This window comes from Neopelma chrysocephalum, unplaced genomic scaffold, assembly GCF_003984885.1.
Source record: "Neopelma chrysocephalum unplaced genomic scaffold, ASM398488v2 Primary Assembly neopelma1_143, whole genome shotgun sequence".
Lineage (NCBI taxonomy): Eukaryota > Metazoa > Chordata > Aves > Passeriformes > Pipridae > Neopelma > Neopelma chrysocephalum.
The window spans coordinates 5,940,331-5,955,645 of record NW_020897805.1 but is presented as its reverse complement, the minus strand read 5'-3'; the positions used below and the strand labels follow the sequence as shown (position 1 = coordinate 5,955,645).

Sequence of the window (15,315 nt, the reverse complement as noted above, 5' to 3'; positions counted from 1 at the left end):
GAGAACACAAAGATTGGGAAAAATATCTAAGGGCACCGATGTACCAATACCCCTTATCCATTCCCTGGTTCACATAAAATCCCTAAAGCTTTGCAACCATATCTTCAAGAGCGCACACTCATCTCTCATGGAGTCTGTAATTAAAAAAAGCAACATTTTCTCCCTGCCAAAGCAATCATGCCTGCTTTGTCCTGAGTAAATCAATTGCTGCTCTTGGAACCAGTCTGTACTTGCCAGGTTCAACCTTGAATGTCTGGCAGCAAGCAGTTGCTCTGCCCTGGGTGCCAGCATGGGAAGGCATTTTGATTTATAGAACTAACTATCCTCTCTGCCCTTTCCTTTCTGCTAATGATTGAAGCCAGATAGCCTTGGCTAGATTGGAGTCAGAGACCTTGTAAACAGTTTGGATAAATACTGTCTTTTTGTTCTGTGCATGCACTGCATCCAACATGTGATCTGGGAGATAATACCTTGCAGTGTATCATAAAGTAGTAACAGCAAGAGCAGTGACAACAAACAACTCCAGAAATTTACCCGATATTTCACACTTGTCAAATTGAGGAACAGAGAACGTTTGCTCACAGCAGGAGGGAAGAGAGAATCACACTCTACCTCACAGCATCTACAGATCTCAACAGCAAGGAAGGCAAGAATTTATTTTCTTGCTCAGATTAAGCCAAATTACACGGCAGTTTTACTTTCACACAACTGCTCTCTCTTATGTGCTTCACCTGGGACATATAATTTACATGAGTGACCAACAGGGCAATCCTCATATTCATGGGGAGGTATATGAGTTTATATTTATCTAGGATAAAGAGTCACCCAGGTACTACTTGCTACAGGAGGTTGTCTGTCTGTTGATGAGCTAAGTGTAAGTGTTCCAAAATGCTCTTATTTAAGAACAAATGACAAAACCTATTGCCCGATGTTTCTTGTACTCCAGGCAAGATAACCCATGACAACTAGAGAAAAAATTACTTTAAAATTTACTTTTACTTCAAACTCAGTAGCCCTCAGAACCATACATGGGATTTTTCATCCTGCAGAGCTCTTCTTGGCTGCAGGGCCACCTATGCACAGTAGACCTTTCTTTCCTGTGTATCAAAAAATCCCACAAAACCAACAGCAGAGTACATTTTATGCATTTTTCTCCCATATATTATATCCTTACTGGATTAAATAAATAAATATAAAATTGTGTGGTCCAGTAAGACCACTAAAATAACCAACCAGATGGTTCTTGTACTGTATTTAGAGTTCTGCTCCCTGTGCCAGGTAATCTGAAGATTGATTCCAGCCTAAGGGTTTAGGAAACCTGGTGGATTTTTTTGTAGCAAGACTACAAGTAGTTGAAGACAGAAGAGACTTCACTGAATATTGATGGCTTGTGGGTTTTATTTAATGAGTAGGAATAATTGAGAGAGCAGGACAAAGGCAAAAAAAAAAGATAAAGCAAAAAATTGATCACAAGTTATTATTGTGCAACACCAAAGTCCAAATGTATAAATTCACATACTTATAGGAATTAAATCGATTTCAAAGAGAGGAAAGTTCATAACTTTACAAGGGGAAGAAATTTGCAAAGTTCTGTGCTGAGTGGGTACCTCTACTCCCTTTTAACTGCAAGTCTCATAAATGGGGCACTTTGCCTTTTAGATCCTATTTTCCTAGATTTTAAAAATGAGTTTGGCATGCCTCTCAGCTCCCTGATGCCTCCTATCTGTAGGGTGTGTGTGCAAATAAAGATTTTGGGTGGACATGCTTAGCCAATGTTAGAGAATAATGTGAGCAGTATTGCTGAGTCAAGAGATTTCAGTCTTTTGTTCTTTTCCGGGCTCCATGTAAAGGTAGATCCTAGCTAGTGCAGTTCTTTATGCCTTTGACTCATCCTTCGAACCTTAATTTCTTCAGTCCTAAACACCATATTCATCATCTTTTTCTAAGATGTTGTTGGAGAATTCACATAACTTAATATTCATGATACACCACATTTAGCAATATTATAGGTTTGTTTGAATGAAAATCACTGGAGTTAGGAATGAAAACTTTATTTATATAGGCTAGTTTCAGTTTTATATTTAAAGCAAGGGGTTCAATTTCTATTCGAAAAAATTAGCAACTGGGCAATTTTCTGATTTATTCAGTAAACACCCAGAGTAGGTTACTGCACATTACAGATTATTTGGTAACAGCAGTTCGGTTTATGGTTTGGGGATCAGCTGCCAGATAGTCCCCAAGGTCAGAGCGATGGAACGCTTGAGAAAGAATGTAACAGCTGTCACTTGGTTGTGCAACCTGAGCCCTTATCTTTTGGCATATTCGTGCAGTCGGGTTGGTGAGCAGGAGCATGAACGAGCTACTGACACATTACGTAAATCAGATAATAATCCAACAAGTCTGCTCTTACCCTCCCCAGAGCAGGGTTCTAATTTCTACAACTAGGGCAGGATATTCTGTACCTTGTTAGTCTGCTCTGGAATGCCATTAAAGACCATGACCGAATTCTTTTGGAGGCCTCAGAAGAAATGCATTGTTGAACTTCCCACTCCAAGTGTCTCCATTTCGTAGTTGGGGAAGTGAAGCATGGAAACACAGCCTTGCCCAGGGTCATGCAGGAAATGCTTTAGGAATGATAGCATTCTTCTCATAGCTGTACAGCTGCCTGTTCCTCTGTATTTGCTTCACAGGCCAAAAACATGGAATATGTTGGCAACTGGGGACTCTAGCCCAAAATACTCCCCTCCAGCCTTTTACAAAACACAAGTTGGCCCAAAGGAATTTACTCAAATTGACCAGAGCAGACTAAAATAATTTACTGGGTTCTGGCCTGAGGTGAATAAACTATGTGGAAAGAAAAGGTATTACACCACACAAAGCAAGCCAGGAACTCCAGCACCACTGGGATAATGTGCAATGTTACTGAAAAGGCAGCAATTTGATTTATGAATTAGAATTTTCTTGCCCAGTGAGAGGGAGGAGTAATGTGATTGATCTTCTTTTTACAACTGTTCTCTTCTGAGTTATTTAAAACCACAGTAGAGTGATGCTCCCTAGAGGTTTGAAGTGAACAGACCAGACAAGCCCACGACATGACACAGAAGGGAGGTCAGAGGGAGCACTGCCACCAAAGCTGCTCTGCAAAGCTCCTGGGGCACTTCAAGACCTTGCAGGCCCTCACTGCTCTGTTCCAGGATGCTCCTGTACCTGCCAGTCTGATTACACTACAGTTTCTGTGGTGAGAAGAAGACTTTTCTAGAAAAATTGATGAGCTCAAAGATATTTTATTTCGACTGGGTTGCCTGAATCCAAAAATGAGACACCCCTTAAGCAGGCAAGATGCTGATCTACAGCAGAGCCTTGCATGGCTTCATAGCAAAGACTGTCCTTACCTTATTAAGTTGCTTATTGATTTTTCTCATTGACTTCCCTCTGAATCAATAATAATATGAAATTAAAGGGATTGAAATCATTATAAAGAGGTTTACAGATGGAAACAATTTAAGTGATAAATTGTCCCAACTGAATCTGAGGAATATTACCGATAGAGAATAGAGAAAGTTCTCAGAGGCAAGTTGTAGCTCCCTCCCATGAACTGGATAATCCTTTAGACCTCTGCATTCAGTTAACTGGTGACAATAGCTGATTTTTTTCATTAGCTCTGATCTTTATTTCTGTCTAGATATTCCCAATCATTTAACCTGCTTCAATAGCTATAAAATGTGAAGCCTACCAGAGTGATTATTTGTATGATTTGCTAGGAGTTATCTATTTCAATACAGGGACTTTGAAAGTAATTTCCTAACTGCTCAGGTAAGAGTGAAGTAGGGTGTAGACCTCTGCAAGAAAGAAATCCAGTACAAGTCACAAGGGAAGAGAATCTAAACTGGAGGAATGAGCAGGCAGAATCCTACAGAAACTCTCATATTGTTCCAAAGAACATGACCAGCTGATCCCACTGCATAAGGCACTTCATTAAGAATCAGCTTAATCTGCCATATTCTGTCCTTTTATTTTTTTATTAAAAAGTCTCTTATTTTTGTCAGTAAAACATTTCAAAAGTTATTTTTCCAGAAGTGCAATTTGAACATAAAGTTTCATTTGGAAAGTCCTTACTACTCCATGAAGTCAGATTATCAGCACCGATCTTCCCACAGAGTGTTCCAAGCATGCATTAGATTAATAAACAATAACTGAGAAAGGCATTTCATTAGGATGAAAAAAAAAAATAAAACAGCAGCTCTATCTTCCTGATAAGCAGTGACTAGAAGCCAAGTTTCTCTTCTTTAGAAATGAAGGGGTAAATCTAAAAAGATGATTAAATACTGAGATGACAATCTTGACAGGACCGATTTAGTGCTTCAAATAAGCAACTACACTTACTGTGCTGTTCTGTCAAACACTTTATCTATATCCACAGTCAAAAGTATGCATTAAAGTTAGAATGGAGTGGGTATAGCTGTAATGCCTTTCTTATTATTACCACCAGTTCAACACATGGTCATTTTGGTTCTTGGGTCAGATTTTAATGCGTGCTTAATTTTATGTGCTGAGATTTACACTGATGAAAATGCTAAAGTTCATTGCAGGTTTGCTTTAGTAGCAAATGTTTAAAATGCTTTGATGACACAGGGCTTTGGCTCTTAGAAACAACAAAGTAAAAAGCAAAACCTCCCTCATGTGTATTAGCTTTACTATGAAAATAAGTATTTTTTCTGTATCTGGTTAGAGCAAATTCATTTTGATGCTGAAAGATAAATCCTGTATTTTATCCTTTTTGATAGTTTTCAAAGAAATGCCTTCCAATTCACCAGGTGTTACCAGATAAAGCTGGTGACAAAGGCACTGAGGTCTGTACGTCTGTGTCACTACTTTGTTCTTCACATCTGATTATCCAGTAGCCTCTCCCAGACTGATTAAAAGACATCATGCAAATCCAACATCCAATTAAAATATTCAGGAATGCAAATTCCTCCCTTTGACCCTTCTGTAGTACAATGCTGTTAGATTCTTGAAGTGGACAGTCAGTGAAAGCACATTGTATTTAAAGGGCAGAGAATAGCACATGGCACTGTTTTCATTCAGGCCCTGTATTTACTACATGTTCTGATATCATTGCCTCATTGGGAGAGGTTGCAAGAGCAATGGAAAATTGTTCTAACATTCTCAGTTGAAAACTAAGACAGTGGATGTCATTTATTTTACTTAGTAGTAGTAACAAAAACTACAAGCCTCACTTCAAAAAAATTGCATTGACAACTTTAGAAGAGTTACAGGGTTTGTTGAAACTCACCTTGAGTGAAAAGGGTTTTCAGAGCTAAGTCAGTCACTCACTCAGAGGGATTTATCTACCCCTGCAGTGTCATGCTATCCCCAAGTTACCCAAAGCTGTAAGCTGGCCTGTCATTATGGCATACTGGGGAAAAATGAAGTTTTAGTCCCAGACAATTGAGAGAACTGATGATATCATGTTTTGAAAAATGTTCATGAACTTTACTGTTCTCTTGCTAAAGTGAACTTTAATCTACCTCTTCTTTATATCCGCAAGTGAAAATATAGAGCAGGTTTCTGTATCCAGGCAGGAAATTAGATATAAAGGCCAAAATCGAAGAACTAGCTTACTCAATAGCATTACTGCATCTCAGCTATGAGACTGTTTAGCCAAGATCCTTAATTTGACTTGTGGTTTCACAAACTGAGTCAGGTTGGACTTGGACAGGGGTAGCAAGAAATCAGTAGGACCACACCTTTGCCAAACCAATTGAAGTAAGAGATATGCCATAAGGGAAATGGTCCTTTTAAGAGATGCCATCTAACACCTCTTCACTGTTACTGTATCCAACACTCAACAAAGGAATAATGATTTTGCTCTATGCTCTTTGTGAATAAGGAATAAAACTGAGGCCCAAGTTAAAAATGAGGGTTCTTTAAGAGTAAGGGTATTCTCCACATTGCTTTAAGGCAAATACCTCAGACAATTACAGCAGCCTACATAGCTGGCTCTTCAGGTTCTGGATGGATGCTGCAGGTTGCTCACCACATCTGGCACATTGCCATGCCAGCAAGGAGGGTTTGCAAGAGAAACAGCGCAATACAACAGCTGGAGTATTTCACCCAGGGTGTCACAACAGCAGGTAAAACTGGTCCTGTGTTCTTTATATGCCTGCTAAGTGTTTGGCAAGGTGCTGTATAACATAGAAGAAATTCTCTCTCACACTGCTTGCCAAATCACTGTGCACACTCTATGAGACTCCTTCAACATAGTATAAAGAGACATAGGAAAACAGAGTAAACTAGGGGAGGCCAGTACTACTAAAGAAACTGAAATTGCATCTCATCTTACCTCAACAGTGAAGAGCTCAGATGTCACAAATGTGCGTTCTTGTTTGATATCCAAAACTCTAGATCAAATAAGGGACAAATTAGAGGTCACAACAATCCCCTGTCACTGCAAAATAGCTTCTGTAAGTGTTTAGACAGCAACTATCTTTGCTTGTTTCTGAATTAGACACAATTCAATGCTACAAAGATGCTTTCAGGTCGGAACAAAAATGAAGGAAATAAAAACTTTTTTGAAATATAACAAGAAAAAACCTTCGATTAATTAGTTACTTACAGACTTGCCTTCAGAGACATTTGGAAAGGTTTCCAAATCTTTAATAATCTTTGTGCTATTCTGTGATTATATTTCCCTACTACTAGTTTGATTTACCTTGCTTCTTCCCGAGCCAAAATCTCCAGTAGCTTTGACATGTCTCCTGGGCAGTCAGAAATCACAAGGGAAAATCTGCACACTGTGTTGTCAAGGGTCAGGGCACGAGCTATGCACTGTTGCAGCAAATGTAATTCCAGGTTTCCACTGCATATAACAACTGCCACTCTGAAAACAGAGAGAAAAATAGGAGTTTTGATTAGCACTTGTCTGTAAAGGAACCATAAATTACAGACACTGTATTCAATATCAGCTTAAGGTCTGCTAGAACCTACCACAATAAATATGTATTATATGTCAGAGAGGCTGCTGGTGCTCAGTATCATTTGTGAGCAGGCAGGGGGAGCCTAGAAACTGGCTACATTAGTTGGTCTGAAATGTTTTCATTTTGCATTTCCTGGAAATCTGAGATTTGCTAGAGATAATTAGCTGGAGAATTCTAGGTCTGTTTCAAGTTTTGAAGTTTGACATAATTTTCCCTTGGAAGTTCTAAGTTTCAGCCTCTTAATGATCAGACAACATGTATGTCAAGGCTTTCTGTACCCATTAATTAAATCCACTTCGACTTGAAAATGAGTGCAGAAATGTTTGAAGAGCAGGTGAAGAGCCACATAGTCAGTCCATGATAATCTCTCTCTGCAGAGCCAAACCTGACCTCTTCAAAACCGAACCTTTGCATTTTCCCTTTTTTTTTTAGCTGTACTGAATTGGAATGCACTGCTGCTCTGTATGTACTCTGTCAGCCTCTTTTGAAGAATTGCCTCAGCTGTGCACTGGAAATTTTATTTTGTCTTGAGGGCATGTATGTTTAAATACATTCTGGACTATGTCCTGAGACAAGGCTCAATCCACTTAAGTGCTGAATCCTCAAGCTGAGAGGCAAGGCAGCACTTACCCACACGTTCAACATCAAGCACAAGGATAATCCCTCTGACTATGTGGACAGTTCTCAGGACTGGGAGCTGGATGCCACTGGGTGACCACAGAAGATAGCCTAGCTCCTGTCTCACCACAGACAGGGCTGGTTTTCACAAGTGGAATGGGAGGAGGCAACAGACCGACAAGAGCAGGTTACTGTCCTGGCAGGAGCAGCCATGCCTCATGGAGCTGTGTGTAACTGCCTTTCCCCCAACCATTTGAAAATAGAGGAAAACTACAAGATTTTTCAGGTCTCCAGGCTGACATTTGTCTTCTTCAACATGATCTTATGACCTGTGACTGATCTATTCAGCCTGAAGCATGCACCACTGATAAGCCCACTGCCAGTTCAGGGGCAGGAACTGCCTTGTCACTCATAGAACAAGTAGCTTTTCACCAGTTCCAGGGAACAAAGTGCTCAGCCCCATGCTTCTGCCATGGTTCCCTGTTTGAAACAGCTGCTGTACCTTTTACCCTTCAACTCGGGCAGTTTCCCTGCCACCAATGCTGCAAGTCCAATGGCTCCTTCTGCATCAACTGTGGCTCGCTCATACTCCAGCAATCTCAGCATGGAAATGAGGATGTCCTCCTCCCTGAAAGCAGGAGAGTTGTGTCAAAACAAATCAAAAGAGCTACCAAAAGCAGAAGATAATACATTTATGTGTAACTAGGTACTTTCCATTTTCCCAGGTACATATGACCTCAAGGTAGCGTTACAGAACACTGTGCTGCTGGGGGTGAATGTACATCTCAGAATCATTATTAACTGAAAGACAGGATGGGTTTTTTTACTATAAATATTAACTAAATCCTAGTAGTAAGTATATTCCACAAACTTGGCCTTTCTGCGAAGATTTAGAAGAGTTTTGCCAAGGGCTGCCTTCAAGTGTCAAAGAACACAACAAGGACAAGTTTTACACCCAGAGCATGACCAGGTACTGGCAGCAGGTGAAGTATTGGCCAAAGGGCCAGTCTGGACAATGCTTTTAGTATATCATTTAGTTTTAGGTAATCCTGCGAGGAGCAGGGATTTGGATTTGATGATCCTTCATGAATATCTTCCAGTATGAGATATGCTATGATTCTGTGATATGTGGGTTTGGATTCAATGTCTTCAGTGCCCCTCTTGAAATGAAAGGTACCCCATCCCCATGCTCTCACAGTGTGTACATGGTGGCGTGTCCTGCCAACCTGCTCTCCACTGCACAAGCAGAGCCACCATACCCTGGTGGTACACTGCATTTTTCATATACAACAATGTTCATCTAATGCTATTCATTTCACTGTTTTTCTTCACCTACCTCACAGCAACAACTTTATCCACAAGTTTCCCAGTCAGCTGCAAAGAATTGCTGCCAAAGCAAACTCCGCTCACATCTGCAGATTTCAAAAGACAAAACTATGAAGCTGGCTGCTTTAGACATATTCAACATTTTTTTGGAGTCCTGGCTGGTTTGTGCCCTTAATGAGTGCAGCACACTGCTGTTAGATGACCTTAGGTTGCTTGATTTTTTTTCATATGACAAGAATTTGTTTGCTAATGAAAGACCAAATCTTACAGGAAGATTTTGCCATTTTGGATCCCTCCAAGAAAAATCTGATACTTCACTGGCACTGTTGCACTGTGAGAGTGACCCTGCAGCCCAGTGCTTTTCACTGTTCAAGGAGGCTTGAAGGAGAGAAGACCCAAGCACAGCACTGGGCTTGTAGCTACAGCAGGAGAGTTAGCAAAGGGCTGCAGACACAGGCAGAGTTTACCAAGAGGGATAAGAAGTTTGTTATAAAATTCCCATTTAACCCAGAATTTCCAGAGATTGGAACATCAGGTAAACAGAATGTTCTTAAGTTGCTTAACAGTTGAGATTTTTTTTGAGCATATGATGTGGAAAAAACTGTGTCATTTATAAACACTGTTATTCTGAAAACAGTTTTGTGTGTCTAAATGTTTAAGCACTCCATTTCCCTGCCTTTTCACAATTCAATCTTTTGCACAAGAGCTTTCTCATTGATTTCACTGTTTTAGATGCTGCCTGTGAGCACAACGGTCAAATAAATACTCTCATATTTCTAAGTGTTCGTGTGCACTGGAAATAGCATTGTACTCCAGGGAGGTAGTGGGGGAAAGCGTGGCAGAAGTTGCTCTCACAGCTTGAACTAAATTCTGAGTCTTCAGAGATTTCCCTTAAAATATGTTTGAACTGAAGGAGAAAATAATATAGTTGAAGAAATCTATTACAACTTTATTTTACCTCCAAAAGAATAACACATTTTCTCACCTCCATAAAAGTGATGATTGTTGCAGGCCTGGTCTTCAGCTGGGTGGCCAGCCTTTAGGGAATGTTGCAATACAGGGAAACTTTCAGATTCAACCCCCTGAGGAAGACAAGTGTTGTCACTTTTTTATTGAACGGTTATGATAGAAGTCACCACCAAAGTAAAACACCAAAACCTACAGAAAGTTTCCTCTTCAAATTAACAATTAATTTCAAGTTGCATAACAACTGTGCTACCAATAAACTTTTTCTGTGGCTTACTTAGGACCAAATTTTTCCAGTAAGAAATTATTTCAAAACACAGAACTGGATTTCATTTGTTTTGGAAATATCTTCCCACATCTTTTTTTCTGAAATCAAACCAAGCAGCCAAGAGACATGAGCTTCCCTGGCTCTCAGAGGCTCTTCTCCCAGGCAAACCCCACGAGATCAGATAGTTCCTGTCCCCTGCATATGCAGTCTCTGCAAGTGTATCACTAGATACCACTGTCTTTTGAAAGCATCTGTGGTGAAAGCTGCCCAAGTGCAACACTTAAAAGGTAAAAGGAAACTTACAATTACAGAAATATGTGGGTTGAGGTATTTGAGTGTAGCAGCCGACCCTGCCAGCAGGCCACAGTGGCCTCCTGCAGGGAAAATCACAGCATCCAGCTTTGGCACCTGCTCATACACCTCCAGCCCCACGGTCCCCAGGCCTGACAGGTACACAGCACTATCCTCCCTGTGGGAAGGAAGGGCACAGATCAGCAGGGGTCACAGTTGTCAATGCAATAATAATTCAAACTACCACTTTCAAAACATCGTTCAGCAGAAGAACACATATGTGAAAGTAAATCACCAGCACATGAGGGGAGGAGGGGATACAACAGAACGGTGCCATCAGATGGACCATCACATGCTGTTACCTACTGGGAGAAAACTCCTGCTGTTGACAAGCCCCTCAAATAGAGTTCAGGCTGAAGAGCACTTACTTAACTCTGTTGTTACCAGCATCAGGTGATTACAGAGCTGGCGGGCACAAGTCATGTTTCCATTGCCATCACTTCCTTCAGCTTCATAAATTTTAAGTGTTGCAGTCCAAACTAAAAGCAAAGTCTCAAAAGGAAATCTCGTTCTCTTTATTTATTACTGCATTTAGTGTTTGTGGTAAATAGAAATTTTCATGAAATTTAAGTACTGTGTTCAACCTCACAAATTCCAAACAGATTGCTACAGAGCTGTCTTTCCACAGTCCAGGGCCAATATCTGATATCTTCACATTACTTTGAAAGACTGTGGAAGGGTAAGAGAAGTATTTAGTCATGCCAAAATACTCACTGGTAAAACACTATCAGCCAAAGGTAATATAATGAGCAGAACAGGGACAAACAGAGTCAAAAGACTGAAGAAAACTCCACTATATAGTCACACAACTGACTTGGATCTATTTCCAAAAGCTGTTTTGAATTTTATTTATAAGTTAGCAATGATGTAAATGTAGAATGATATATGAGAAAAAAAAATATGAGCTCTCTGTATGGTCTGCTTTTTCAGGCAAACAGACATACAAACAGAATTATAGATCCAATGACTTCACTTGATTTATTTGACCTGAGGATGTTTGGGTACTACGAAGCTGTGTTTTTATTACTGTTAGACATGTACAGAGAGGCTCAGCTCAGGAGCACAGAATGCCTGCAAGGTAGAGACCCAGGCCCTTGCGAAGTTACCTCACGTATATATCAAAGCACAGAAAATTTCTCAGGACAAGAGACTATATAACTACATAAGAAAGGATGGGAGTAATGAACTTTCACTCCTGTAGCACAGCTAAAGACAAAGGCAAGAAATAATGGTGGGATGGGTAACTGAACCCTTGAATTTATTGCCTCTATGAAGATGCTGAAGGAGTTCTTTCCTTCTTCTTGCATGTGATGGAATATATCACTGGTTTCCTGAACAATTCTGGAGTCTTATTCCCAAATAAGATTCAGAATCGAGGTTGTGGAGCTGCTTCTGCTGTGGTTACACGAGAAGCCACAGGGACCTGCAAAAATGAATGAGGATCTGGGATATTCAATTTACGAGTAAAGCTTCTCTGAAAACTGAAAACTGTCTGGAGGAGACTGCTCTGGGCATGGAGCACTGTTAGCAGTTTGAATCAATGTTTCAGATAACAATGTGTTCCCTGCGAACATCCAGTGAAAACACCAGTTCACTGATCAGCCTTCAGCTTTCATAATAAAATGGGTGATTTTCTTTGCACTGTGGCTGATGACTTTTGCTTTGTGAAAGCTAACATATCTGTTTGAGTATCATATGCCATTGAAGCAAAATGAAGGAAAAGGGCAGATAAATCTAAAGGCTGTAAATTTAAACAAGCATTTTTGAGCCAGAGCTAGAAACTTGGATATTTGTCTTCTGAAACGTGTGATATATCAGCAATCAAAGACAGGCTGTCAGGCTTCAGTTTCCCAATAAAATCTTGGTGTGGCAGCTAGAAGGCAGTGTTCCCATCCGTTCCAAGTAAAGGGCTCAGAAGCCATCGGGTAGAGCAACAGACTAACCAAATCACAAATAATCAGGTCTGATCAGCATTTGAATATGGACTTAAACAAGAAAAAAATGGGCTCTCAAGGAAGGAAGGTGTGTAATTCAATCTGCAGCACTCTTACCTCTCTCATTCACAAAGGAATCTTTCTCACATCATTGCAGAGGTACTGAGTTACCTATTGGCAATAGTCACATTGCATTTATGATGAAGTCCTGAACCCCTATATTTACTAAGAATTTCATGTCACCAAGGCACCAATTAGGCAGACTAAATGATCGAATTCCAATTTGAAAAATCACATTCCCTTCCTGGAATTTCCCAGGAAGTTGCAGTTGTATAAAAAGTGCCCTACCTCTAATTGAACTCCTGCATGTGATTTGCATAACACAGTGTTTTAATTGCACGCAAGAAATGGGAAGAACTGACAATGACACACTCAGCTAGAGGGCATTGCCCATGCAGGTACAACCAAGAACAGTCACGTAATGTCTGCTTCAGGAAGGGAAGAATGAATTATTGGATAAGGAGATCTAGAGACCAAATTGCTAGGGATTTTATGAAAGCTAGAATTACACTGAAACAAAATGACATTTCAGAAGTTCCATTCTAAAGCATGGGAGATCAGCTGTTGTTTTACAAACAGCTTTGGCAAGTGACAAAGTGTGTGTGTCAGACACACACTGAAGAAAACTGGCTATCCATATAGGCATACATTTATCTGGGACATCTCTCCCAGTCTACATTGAACAAGATATGTTTCAGCCATCCCATCATGAAAAGGCTCGCAGTTGTGGTGGGGGGTTTTTTCTTTTTTTTTTTTTAATCTGAAGTGTGAAAAATTGCATCTGAGAGGTTTTAGTTAAAAATAGTAACAGACTGAATAACTCTGTTTCTTGCAACATGAAACCTGAAATAAACCAGAGTGCTTTGATATTATTAATGATAGCATGTACATTTAGAGTTTCTCAGAGCTAGATGCTGAAGTCCTTCACATGCGTTGTCCCTGGAGCTTCATGACACTGAAGAATTTCTACCTTATGTTATAAATAGTTATTTGGGGAGGAGGGAAAGATTAAAGATTAAGTTACAATAAGACAGTTTAGTTCTTATGTGCAAACGTGATAGCTGATGCAAGCCAGCTGGGAGTTAACACACTGATTGAAAAATGGCTGCGAGAAATTTGGAAATCACAAAGTTATGGAAAGCTGAAAGGTTTTCAAGGGAGCCTAAAAGGGTATAAAATTCATTGGGATCTAGGACACCTCATTCATGTGTTTCTTTGAAAGTCCCAGTCTGGGACAAGGCTGTGCCCATGGTGACAGACAGGGCATACAAACCAGCCTTGTGTGTCACTGGCAGAGCCAACAGCACCGTTTGAACAGTACAGGTTTTAATATGGCCTTCCCAATACACCAGCTGGGAAAGAAGTGAGGACTTCCTCTGTTCTGCTCATTCTGGGATCCTCTTTCCAAGGAACATTACTCATTATTACCATGTTTAAGACAGCAGTGCCCAGGAGCCAAAGGGGAACGGGCGCTCGCTGCAGGAGATGCTGTACAGACATGAGGGGTGGATGAAGCCTGCACAGAGATGGTGATGGTGGGGGAAGAATAACATTCCTGCTCAGTGCATCAGAGAGACTGCTGGCTACCTCATGTTAATGATTCAACCCTCTGTGCTTTAGGAAATCTCACTTGAAGAAAGGTAAGAAAAAGAAAACAAAAAAAGAAAAAAAAAGAAAAAAGAAAAAAGGAAAAAGAAAAAAGGAAAAAGAAAAAAGAAAAAAGAAAAAAGGAAAAAGAAAAAAGGAAAAAGAAAAAAGGAAAAAAGAAAAAAGAAAAAAGAAAAAAGAAAAAAGAAAAAAGAAAAAAGAAAAAAGAAAAAAGAAAAAAGAAAAAAGAAAAAAGAAAAAAAGAAAGGAAAAGGAAGAAGAGACTGCAGAGAAAAAAAGGGAAAATCTATCTGTTCTAAATGTTTTTGCCTGTCTTGTCTCATTCTAATCATGCTTTTATTAGATCTGACTTGTGCACTGGCCTCAAATAGTTCAAACATGGACTTACGCTCACCCTTAATTACTTTAAATATATGTGTGAAGTAGCCTCTTAATCATCATTTTTTAAAGGCAGAATCACAGTTTTGTCTCTCACACCAGATATGTGAAAATTTTACAGTATTAACCTTCTCTTGCTCTACATTATGCCACTGAACCCTTTGCAATAAAGATGAACTTTTAGCCACCTAACTGCAAACAGCGAGACCAAAAATGAACACTAACCTTAGTGCTTTCTGACAGAGTTCCTAAAGAATTAACATATATCCATTGTCGTACTAGCCTGTAGAAATTCCTAATAAGGAAGTTTGTCTAATCTGGGGGAAGAGAACAATGTTTCATTTTGGTTTCCATCCCCAACTGTTATAGAAAGACACATGATTTGTGCCTGGGAACAGTCCTTATTCCTGGTAATAGAAACATTTTGATGACCTGTGACCACAATTTGACAAAACTAATTGTTTTTGCAGAGCTGTGCAAACATCTAACCTATTCTTTCTAATCAGCCTGACTTTCCACTTACTCTTCGAGGTACAGGTAACCATTCTCCTGCGCCAACCTTCTTGCATGTATCTGGGAATCCTTAGCTGTGGTTCCATAGGATATAACCATGGCTCCGTACTCACGGCACATTTTCACCCTGACCGGAGATGTGCTGGTTGACATGATGACAAAGACTGGAATACGGAGCTCTGAGGCATGGTAGGCAACAGCCATGGAAAAGTTACTGTCCGAAGCCACGATCACCCCTTTTCTTTGCTGATCCTAAAAAAGACGGTTGCTTATTGCACGTTATATTGTCATGTAGTTGTCCCATATGAATATGGAT

General features: G+C 40.0%; 1 protein-coding gene across 4 annotated transcripts in view; it reads right to left on the bottom strand.

Moving 5' to 3' along the window:
- The window catches only part of LOC113975758 (putative threonine dehydratase), a 33,651-nt gene that overhangs the window by 4,226 nt on the left and 14,110 nt on the right, over positions 1-15,315 (bottom strand). For all 4 annotated transcript variants that reach the window (XM_027700157.1, XM_027700159.1, XM_027700158.1 and 1 more), the window contains 7 exons: positions 15,010-15,251; positions 10,459-10,624; positions 9,907-10,003; positions 8,932-9,007; positions 8,098-8,223; positions 6,713-6,880; positions 6,344-6,401 (listed from right to left, as the gene is read on the bottom strand). In XM_027700157.1, the coding sequence (XP_027555958.1) occupies positions 6,344-6,401; positions 6,713-6,880; positions 8,098-8,223; positions 8,932-9,007; positions 9,907-10,003; positions 10,459-10,624; positions 15,010-15,251 (933 nt within the window). The remainder of the gene's footprint in view (positions 1-6,343; positions 6,402-6,712; positions 6,881-8,097; positions 8,224-8,931; positions 9,008-9,906; positions 10,004-10,458; positions 10,625-15,009; positions 15,252-15,315) is intronic.